Genomic DNA, 10,957 nt, shown 5'->3' with positions numbered 1-10,957 from the left:
TGCACACATGCATGCCACGTGTGTACACAGACCTGTCCACATGTGCACACACACCCATGCACGTATGCAATATGCACACACAGGCACACATGTATACACTTGTGCACACACCCACAGAGCCACACAGGCACAAACACACACACACACACACACACACACACATATGAAAGCTTGGGAAATTTCACAGTTTTGTTGTTCTTTAAGTCTCTCCAAGAACGAGGAGACAGCAGAGCGGCCGCCTGGGATATAAAGCGGACCACATCCTTGCATCTGCCACGGAGGCTAGGAAGGGCTCAGAGCACCCTCGGTCCTGTGCCTAGGACTCAGTCTCCTCAGCTGCCTCTGCTGGGCCTTTCCCTATCCCCTGCCATCTGGAGGCAGGCTATGTTTTCAGCCCAGGCCACATGTGGGAGCAGCAAGTCTGAGTGTTAGTTGTGGGTCACATTTATGCTACTTTTGGACCATGGTCTTGTGTGCTATTTCGCAGACGCCACCTCTGGGGTGACGTTTATATTTGCTGTCTACTCTTCCATAGCACTTTCTTTACCACACTCCCAATGGCCTCTGCCTTCCAGAGGCCCCATTTTCAGAACTCTGGATTTGGGAAACAGTCTGAGCCCCCTGTGCACCATCACAAAACCACAGTCTGGCCCAAGTCCATTTCCTGTGTGTCCAAATTCTGCTCCACCTGTGCCTGGACTAGGGGAAGTCCTGGGTCTACAGTTCATAAAGATTTGGGGCAAGTCCTCCCCACTCACAGGCCTGCGCTGACTTGCCTTTGTCCTGCACGTATGGACATACCGCCCATACAGCGTCTCTGCTTCCCTGCAACACACCCTTTAGAAACAATGTGCCCAGTGCTCCCTTCGCAGCACATATACTAGAAACAATGTGCCCAGAAACAGCAGCATCTCTCCAGACCACAGTGCAGATGACCCTCCTGGAATGAGCCTCAAGCCTGCCTCACTTGGAGTCTCTCCTGTTCTCTGACCTGACTGGGCCCTCCTGACCAGAGAACCCACACCTACCCCTGAGCCAGAATGAGACCGGGCACTGCAGGGCCGATGTGCTGACGCATCAGCAAAATGACAGGACTCTCCAAGGCCACAAAAACGGTCACCTACACCATGAAACATAAATAACAGCCACGCTTGTTCTGCACTGTGTGAAAATTATACAATTTTCACTACAATGGAAAACACCCAGAGACACTACAGGAATGGAAATGCCCTGGGGTTGCTGGTGCTGCCAGTGGTTTCAGGGCTTGCCCAGCCTGGGAAGGGTTTCATACAGCATCTTCTGGATCCTCACATGATGGGGTAGGGGCTCCAGGAAGGCTGAATGAGAGGAGGGTGGGGGAGCCCAGCCAAGCTCCCAGGGGCTTGAGGGTCAGAGAGCTCTGGAGCAATCCCCTTGCTGAGCTCCAGTTTAGGGAAAAACTGCGGGCAGTAGGGTCCTCACCACGATGACACTGACCATCTCCTCCAGGCCTCTACCACGCAAGGGGTGACCAAACAGAGCTGTGCGAGGGGGACATGGGCAGGCTGGGAGCCTCGGAGAGAGGAAGTGGGAAGTGGCTACACCCCATCTTCACAGTCTTCTCATTCCCTTCGAGCGTGGGAAGGGACGACGCCCATCCGTTTACTGATGCACTGTTCATTCACATTCATGACTGCTGAGCGCTCACCATGAGCGAGGCGAAGAGCAGGCCTGTGCCTTCCCCAGCAGCCAGGTCTCTTGGCCCCTCCATGTCCTGTGTTGGCCTTACAGAGAGCATGCCCTGAATAACTACTCAAGTATCCGCTTGAGAGAGTGAATGAATGAATAAGCAAGTGAAGAAGCCAGTGATGAAGGAACAGACAAATGGGCAGATGGTGAGTCCATGCTGCTTTGCTAGCCCCGAGGATAAGAGTATGTGTCCTGGGTGTGCAGGACTCTCTCATGGATCATGGAACACCCTTCTAACCCAAGCCAGTCCCCTCATGACATACTTGCTCTGTCTGGAAATGAACTACCCCTCACTTAATGCAACACAGTAACCCTTTCCCACCATGACCAAAGGGTCTTCAACATACTAGACCCTTCCTGGTAGCTCCTTTAATTTCAGTGAAAGTTCACCAAGCGCCCACTATTTGCAGCCTGGGCTGGGGACACAGGGGTGCATGTTGGCTCCTGTTCCCAAGAGATGGCAGAGAGGGAGAGGCCTGAGCCCATCGGTGGGAAGAATGTCATTTCTGCCATGAAGGCCTCCAAGCTTCATGAGAATGGTGAGGCCCCAAGGGAAGGCCCTCCTGCTGTGTCCACACCCTCTCCCTTGAGCCCTCCACGCCCCTCATGTGACAGACCTGTGAGGAGACAGTACACTCCCATTTGGCAAGAGACCTGAGCCTCACAGCCCCCTTGGAACCTCCTAAGTGCTGGACTGAGGGTCTCACAGAGCATTTCTCAGCCCAGGGAGCTGTATAAGAGCACTGTGGGCATGAGAAGGAGCGTGCCACCTAGAAGGGGACCTGGCACCACCCTCTGCGGACCCCACCAAAACCTGAGGGGGTTTGACAAAACCTGTGTCACATGACACAGGTCTGAAGCCACCCAGCCCTGTCCCGAGATCCGTGGCATGGACCACCCTGGGGACCACGGAGCACGGGGGCCACTCACCACGCGGCCGGGTCGTACTCAGCCCAGACCCGGATGAACTCGTCCAGGTGGTGAGGCCCTAGGATGGAAGAGTCCCGTGTAAGGTACTCAAAATTGTCCATGATCACGGCCACAAAGAGGTTCAACATCTGCAGGACAGGAAGGAGAAGGGGTGACATAGAGAGACCTCAGCCTGCCCTCTACCCTAGCCCTTACCCTCCAGCCAAAGTCTGTGTGCGAAACCATCATGGCAGCGGAGGCCACTCAAACTCAGCCAGAGCCCGTCCAGCCCTGCTGCCCCCAGCCTCTGGGCCTCCACTACACCACCACCACCACCAGTCCCCGTGGCACCCAGCCTCCTACCCCAGGGTTCTAGGTCCCGCAAACTAACCCGAGCCCCTCCCACTCCCTGCTTCTGCTGCCCTACCCTAACTCATGTTGGCAACCCCTCCTGCCCCACCTCCCATCACCATCCTCTTCCCCTCCTAGCTAGCCTTCAAGGAAAACAGTGACTTTGGAGTTAGTAGTTTGGACTCTAGAGGCCAAAAGCTCAGCTTCTTTTTTTTTTTTTAATTGAGTTGAAATTCACATAACATACATTTAATCATTTTGAAGAGTACAACTCAGTGGCTTTACTGTATTCACAATATTATGCAACCACCTCTCTAGTTTCAAAAAAATTTTTTTTTAAAGATTTTACTTATTTATTTGACAGAGAGAGACACAGTGAGAGAGAGCACAAGCAGGGAGAAGGAGCAGAGGGAGAGGGAGAAGCAGGCTCCCCGCTGAGCAGGGAGCCCGATGCGGGACTCGATCCCAGAACCCTGGGATCGTGACCTGAGCCGAAGGCAGACGCTCAACGACTGAGCCACCCAGGTGCCCCTCAAAAATTCTTTATCACCCCAGAAAATGCCTTGTACTGTAAACAGTCACTCACTTATTTCCCCTTTCTCCCGTTCCCTAGCAATCTCTGTTCTGCATCTATCGGCTTGTCTATTTGGGGTACTTCATATAAAAGGAATCCTACAATACAGGACCATATAGGGCCTTTTGTGCCTGACTTCTTTCACTTAGCGTGATTTTCTGAGGCTCAGCCATCCATTTGGGTCAGAACTTCATTGCTTTTTAAGGCTGAATAATATTCCATGGTAGGTATATACCAGTTTGTTTATCTATTCATCCATTGATGGATATTTGGGTTGTTTCCACCTTTGGGCTGAACTGTTTTCCACAGAGGTTGCTGCATTTTACATTCCTATCACAATGTGCAAGAGTTACTATTTCTCCATGTCCTTGCCAATGCTGGTTATTTTCCATTAAAAAAATTATCATCATTATAGCCATCCTAGTGAGTGTGAAGCGAGTGTGTGGTTTTGAGTTTCCTTAATGCCCAAAGATGATGAATGTCTTCATGTGCTTGTTGGCCACTTTGTATATCTTTTTGGCAAAAATGTCTATTCTGATCTTTTGCCCATTTTTTAAATGGCTGTCTTTTGTAATACAGTTCTAAGAGTTGTTTATGTATTTTGGATATTATCCCCTTATAAAATATGTGGATTAGTATTTTCTCCCATTCCTTAAATTGTATTTTCACATTTTTTATAATCCCCTTTGACACACAAAAGTGTTTAATTTTGAGTAGTCTAATTTATTTTTTTCTTTTGTTGCTTGTGATTTTGGTGTTGAATCTAAGAATCCTCTGACAAATCCGAGATCATGAAGATCTGCCCCCTATGCTTTCTCCTAAGAGTTTTGTAGTGTTAGCTCTTACATTTAGGTCTTTCATCAATTCTGGGTTCATTTTTGTATATGGGGTGAGGTATGGGTCCATCTTTATTTTTTTGCATGTGGATATCCAGTTGTCTCTTCATCATGTCTTAAAGAAACTATTCTTTCCATACTCAACAGCTTTGGCATCCTTGTCAAAAATCAATTGTCCATAGATATTTGGATTTATTTCTGGAATCTCCATCCCACTCCATTGGTCTATCCTTATGCCAATACCGCACTGCCCCCGTATCATCCTTATTAAGATATATATAACTGACATAATTATAAGACACTTAAAGTGCATATTGTGGTATATATACATACATAAACATTGTGAAATCATTCCTACCATCTAGTTAATTAACACATCCATCACCTATTTTTTTTGGTAGAACACTTACGTTCTACTCTCTTAGAAAAATTCAATTATACAATACAGTGTTATCAACTATAGTCACCATGTTTTACTTTACATTCTCAGACATTATTCATATTATAGCTGAAAGTGTGTACCCTTTTACCAACTTCTCCCTATTTCCCCAACTCTCTAGTCCCTGGCAACAACTCTTTTACTGTTTCTACGGTTTGACTTCTAAAAAAAAATTCCACATATAAGTTATACACGTAGTATTTGTCTTTTTCTGTCTGGCCTTTCTCACCTAGCATAATGCCCTCAAGATCCATCTGTGTTGTCACAAATGACAGAAGGATTTCCTTCTTTCCCATTGCTGAAAAATGTGTGCGTGTGTGTGTGTGTGTACACACACACCAAATCTTCCTTATCTAATTCATCTGTTGATGAACACTTAGGTTGTTTCCATATCTTGGCTCTTAGGATTTTGATTTGCATTTCCCTGATGATAAGTGATGCTGAGCACCTTTTCATGTACCTGTCGGTCATCTGTATGTCTTCTTTGGAAAAGTATCTCTTCAGCCACATTGTTTTTACTCATGGTGCCTTTATAGTACGTTTTGAAATAGGGAAATGTGAGTTCTCTCACTTGGTCTCAGGGAGCCCGATGCGGGGCTCGATCCCAGGACCCTGGGATCATGACCTGAGCCGAAGGCAGACGCTTAACGCCTGAGCCACCCAGGCGCCCCGGTCTTTAATTTTCAAGATTTTTTGTTATTTGGGGCTCCTTGCCATTCCATATGAATTTGAGGATCAGCTTTTCCATTCCTGTAGAAAGGCCACTGGAGCTCTGACAGGGATCACACTGAATCTAGAGCTCACTTTGTGGGGACATTACCACCTTACCAATATTAAGTCTTCTGATCCATGGACATGCATGTCTTTCCACTTAATTAGGTCTTCTTTAACTCATTTTAGCAATATTTTGCAGTTTTCACTGTACAAGTTTTCATCTCCATGGGTATTTATTTATTCCTAGGTATTTTATCCTTTTGGGTGCTACTGGAAATGGAATTATTGCCTTAATTTCCTTTTCAGGTTGTTTACTATGTGTTGATTTTGTACCCTGACACTTTAACTCATTTATTAGTTTTAGTAGCGTGTGTGTGTGTGTGTGTGTGTGTGTGTGTGTGTTCTTCAGGATGTTCTACATATAGAATAGTATCATCTGCAAATAGAGATATCTTTACTTCTTCCTTTCCAATTTGGATGCTTTTTATTTCTTTTTCTTGCCTAACTGCTCTAACTAGGACTTCCAGCACGATGTTGAGTAAAAGTGATAAAAAGTGGGCATCCTTGGTGATGGGTATTCAAGAGGGCACGTTCTGCATGGAGCACTGGGTGTTATATGCAAACAATGAATCATGGAACACTACATCAAAAAACTAATGATGTATGGTGATTAACATAACATAATTAAAAAAGAAAAAAAAAGTGGGCATCCTTGTCTACTTCCTGCTATTTGGGGAAAAAGTTTATAGTCTTTCACCACTGAGTATAATGTTAACTGTAGGTTTTTCATAAATGTCCTTCATCATGTTATGGACGTTCCCTTCTACTCCGAGTTTGCTAAGTGTTTTTTTCATGAAAGGGTGTTGAATTTTGTCAAATGCTTTTCTGCACCAATGAGATAATCATGTGGGGTTTTTTCCTCGTCACATTGGTTAATCTCTGTATGTTGAAAATGCATCCTTGCATTCCTGGGATAAATCCCATTTGATCATGGTGTATAATCCTTTTAATGTGTTGTTGGAACTAGTCTGTTAGTATCTTGTTCAGGATTCTTACTATATATTTATCAGGGACATTGGTTGTAGTTTTCTTTTTTTGTGGCATCTTTGCCTGCCTTTGGTATTAGGACAATGGCAGCATCACAGGATGTGTTAGGAGGTGTTTGCTCTTCTACTTTTTGGAAGAGTTTGAATAGGGGGCACTTGGTTGGCTCAGTCAGTTAAGCATTCGAGTCTTGATTTCAGCTCAGGTCATGATCTCAGGGTCGTGAGATGGAGTCCCACGTCAGGCTCCGCAATCAGCATGGAGTCTGCTTGAGATTCTCTCTCTCCCTCTTTCCCTCCCCCCTCTAAAAAAATAAAAAGAGTTTGGATAGGATTTATGTTAATTCTTTTTTAATACCATTTTCTAAATTGTGGTAAAACATACATAGCAAAAAGCTTACCAATTTAACCACTTTTAAGTGCACAGTGCAGTGGCGATCAAGCACACTGACACTGTTGTGCAATCATCCCCACTATCCATCTCCAGAACTCTTCCATCTTCCCCAACTGAAACCCTGACCCCATTAAACACTAACTCCCACCCCCTCCCCCAGTCCCTGGCACCCGCCATCCTGCTCTCTGTCTCTATGAACTTCACTTGAGGGGCCTCAGATAGGTGAAACCATACAGTTATTTTTCCTCTTGTCACTGGTTTATTTCACTTGGCATAACGACTTCACGATTCATTCATATTGAAGCATGGGCCAGAACTGCCTCTCTTGTTAAGGCCGAATAATAGTCCCTTGTATGTTCATGTCACATTTTGTGTACCAATCGCTTGTTGATGGGCACTTTGGTTGCTCTTACCTCCTGGCCATTGTGAATAATGCTGCTATGAACGTATGTGTACAAATATTTATTCAAGTCCCTGTCTTCAATTCTGGCATATGCCCAAAAGTGGAGTTGCTGGATCATACTGCAATTCTATTTTCAATCTACTGAGGAGCTACCATACTGTCTCCCACAGCTGCTGCACCTCTTCACATTCTCACTGGCAGTGAACGAGGGCTTGTGTCTCCAGCACCCCAGCAAACGGCAGGTGCCGCTTTCTTTCTCTTCTTCTCTCATGCCTGTGTTTACTCATCAGTCGTGTTGGCTCTGTCTTTAAAATGCAGCTCAACTCCCTTCATCCCCACCCTTCTCTGGGCACTGTCACCTCCAACCATCTCCTGACCACTCTTCACCTCTCCTGACCAGAAGCCAGAGCAAGGTTTTAAAATATCAACCAGATTGTGTCATGCCCCTGCTCAAAGTTTCCCAGAAGTGTCTGCTGACTTGAACCTAGCCCACTTACCTCCCCAACAACCAGTTTCCTGAGGCTCATCTGCCCCAGGCACACCAGCTGGAGTGCTGCTTCTTTGTAATTCATCACCATGGCAGAGGCTAAAGGCTAAAGGACAGTTGTCCCGTGGAAACTTAAAACCCTTTCTGAGAAGGAAAGGCAAGGCCCACAGGAGCTCATTACAGAGTGGGTCCTTTTAGAGGTCATCGTCTCTGGGGAAACAGGACCATCAACACAGAATCAGCTTGTAATGTGACATGAATCAGTATCAGGGATCAGTGAGAGATGTAGGGGGGGCCTGGGATGGATTGAGACAGGCGGACACATGGGCACAGTGACCAGGACTTACCAGAAAGGAGCAAAGGAAGATGAAGGAGACGAAGTAGAAGTAGGCAAAGTCGCTCCCACACTCACTGGCATTGGCGTGCTCATCACAGGCCTGGTTGCTGAGACAAGACAGCATGATCTCGTGCCAGGCCTCCCCAGTGGCACTCCTGAGAAGAAGGGCAGAGCCATGAGACCCACAAAGGAAGGTCCAGACCAGCCTGAAAAGGAATCTCAGAAGAGCTGGCTCAAGTGCATACCCTCCCTGGGCTCCCTCCCGCAGAGAACCCACTCATATGTAAGGTCTGGGTAAGAGACGCCTACTTCTTAAAAAGAATCCTCTGGCATTAGGTTTTCAAATTGATCATTAACTCGGAAAGAACTAGTTACTGAAAACGAGGCACTGCACCAAAAGTGAGCACCATGGTGAGCGCCCCTTCATGGACCTCTGGCTCCTCGGAGCCAACACAGCCCTTCCTGGCCTCCCTCACCCAGCATGTGCCATCCCAGCCTTCCTTGATGCAAGAAATGGGGGCTCCACCCCTCCCGTTTCTTAGGCCAAATATATTGCAGGCTTCCCTGCCTCCACTCCTTCTCACCAGCTTCATCAGCTCATCTACCTCCAAAAAACAGCTAGACTCTCACCACTTCTCAACACCCTGGGCTAAGCAACAACCACCTCCCCTGAGCTTCTGCAATAGCTTCCTCACGGATCTTCCTGCTCTGCCCCACCCAACAGCCAAGTGGGTCCACTAAACACAGGTGAGATCAGGTCACTTCTCCTCTCAATGACCCCTCACTCACTGCAAAAGCCAAAATTCACACAACTGCCCACAGCTCTGTGAAACTCGCGGCCTGCTCTTTCCCAGTGGTCTCTGCTTGGTCCACTCCAGCCACACCGGCGTCTGCTGTTTCCTGAACACACCAAGAACAACCCCACCAGCCTGAGGGGCCACCCTGGAGGACCCTTCTTCATGGACTTTGGTCCCTGGGTATGCAGCCAGCACGAAGGCCAGATGTGCGCTAGACTTGCAGGCGGACCAGAGGCCTGGGTGCCCCCGCCCCCAGCGGGGTGTGCCTGTGTGGCCAGCTCTGGGCACAAGCTGAGCCCACTTCCCATTAACAATGGCTAGGAGTAGGGGGCTTTTCCTGCAGGGCAGCTGTCCAATGCCAGGCCTGACTGATACTGGTGCTCACATGTGACACAGAGACCAGGGAGGAAAAGAGATCTTTGAGAACAAAGACTTAAAACTAAGGCTGGTTTCATAGGCCTGCCTCAATCTTATAGCACGAGGCAGGACATTAATAAATGAAGAGATGAAATGAACGTAATAGCTAAAGTCCAGAGAAATGATGTCATTTGGAGAAAGTGTAGGCCTAAGGATATTTGTCCATCTGACTAAAAAAACAAGAGTCAGACAACTCTCTCCAGGCAGCTTAGCTAAGCAGATCGGTCTGATCTCCCTCCATAGAAAGAAGAGCTTCCACGGGCCCTGGAATGCATCTGCCTGGGATTAACCGTGCTGGGCACCCCCCAGCACAGGCCTTACAGCATCCTGCTGCACCTGCATAAACAAACACACGTGTGGGCACTTCCAGAAGGAGCCCCAGGCAGGGTTTTATGTCAGCACCCCTCCTCCACAAGTCCCCACGAAGAGCTCCTTTCTTCCCTCCTAGGGTCATGTGGTGGGCTTGCCTTAACGAAGGGGACCCTGGAGGCGTGAGACACATTCACCCCCTCCCCACAGCCCCCAAACCAGGATGGCCCACAGAGAGTGTGCCACGTCTCGGAACAAAAGCTGACACGCAGCCCTGTCGAGCACACAGGGAGGCGCCTGAGCCAGAAACAAGCTGCTCTGCCTGCCTTGGAGCCTGGAGCCTAGGGAACTGCAGTCCTGTGAGCCATGGGGGGCAGGTGGAGACACTCACACCAGCGGCTCTGGCCAGCTGAGTTCCTTGGGTCCCTGAGTAACACACTCTGTGTCCCCCTGCCCTGCTCTGCCCACCCCCCCGGCCCCCGATCCCACAGACCCTGCAGTCAACAAGGTGAGCAGATGGAAAGCCTACGGCCAGCACACCGAAAAAGGCCCTGCTGGACACCTTCTGTCCTCCCAGACCCTTGGCTGCAGCTTCACCAGAGGCCTTCTGGCCCCCGCCAGGGATCTGAGCTGAGCTGGTCAAGGCCAGCCTCACCTGGGGCTCTCAGGTTGACCTCCCTCAGGGGCTTCCCCTCCGTCTGTCCCGAGGCCCAGGAACCCTTAGGGAAGGAAGGAGGAAAAGGGGAGAAGAAGCTGGGAAGGCCCACTGAGGGGAAGCCAGCACAAGCTGGGGTCAGAGGGGGGTGGCCCTCTGGGTCGGCGCACGCCCTGGCGCTCCTGAACGGAGGAGCCTCTGAGCCTGCGCTGACCCCCAGACAACGCACCTGAACAACAGCATCAGGGCTTGTAGAAACGTCCTGAAGTTGTTGTGCCGGTTAATGCTGGTGTCGTCGTCCAGGGCAATGTTTCCGAAAACCTGAAACGAGAAAGAAGGCTGCAGGCTGATACTGCTGGGTCCTCAGGAGCTGTGGCCAGGCAGAAGAGGGTGTGTGCACGTGAGGACCCACAAGGCACAGGATGCCGCCCTTAGCCACCACCACTGCCGCAGGGGCTGGAGGGGCCAGCACTTCCAGCCAAACACATCACCGCCCCCCCAGCTCCGCACGTCTACAACCGCAAGTCTGCATGCCGAGTACAAATGCCCCCCGGAGCTAAGTCT

At 49.0% G+C, this 10,957-nt stretch overlaps 1 protein-coding gene across 9 annotated transcripts in view; it reads right to left on the bottom strand.

The window, feature by feature from the left end:
- Nucleotides 1–10,957, bottom strand: part of CACNA1B (calcium voltage-gated channel subunit alpha1 B) — a 186,446-nt gene that overhangs the window by 21,413 nt on the left and 154,076 nt on the right. For all 9 annotated transcript variants that reach the window (XM_032398848.1, XM_032398851.1, XM_032398850.1 and 6 more), the window contains 3 exons: nt 10,623–10,714; nt 8,226–8,370; nt 2,659–2,786 (listed from right to left, as the gene is read on the bottom strand). In XM_032398848.1, coding sequence (XP_032254739.1) covers nt 2,659–2,786; nt 8,226–8,370; nt 10,623–10,714 — 365 coding nt within the window. The remainder of the gene's footprint in view (nt 1–2,658; nt 2,787–8,225; nt 8,371–10,622; nt 10,715–10,957) is intronic.

The sequence above is a fragment of the Phoca vitulina genome, unplaced genomic scaffold, assembly GCF_004348235.1.
Source record: "Phoca vitulina isolate PV1807 unplaced genomic scaffold, GSC_HSeal_1.0 scaffold121, whole genome shotgun sequence".
Taxonomy (NCBI): Eukaryota; Metazoa; Chordata; class Mammalia; order Carnivora; family Phocidae; genus Phoca; species Phoca vitulina.
Note: the sequence above shows the minus strand (reverse complement) of the source record. Positions and strands in the feature narration are given on the sequence as shown.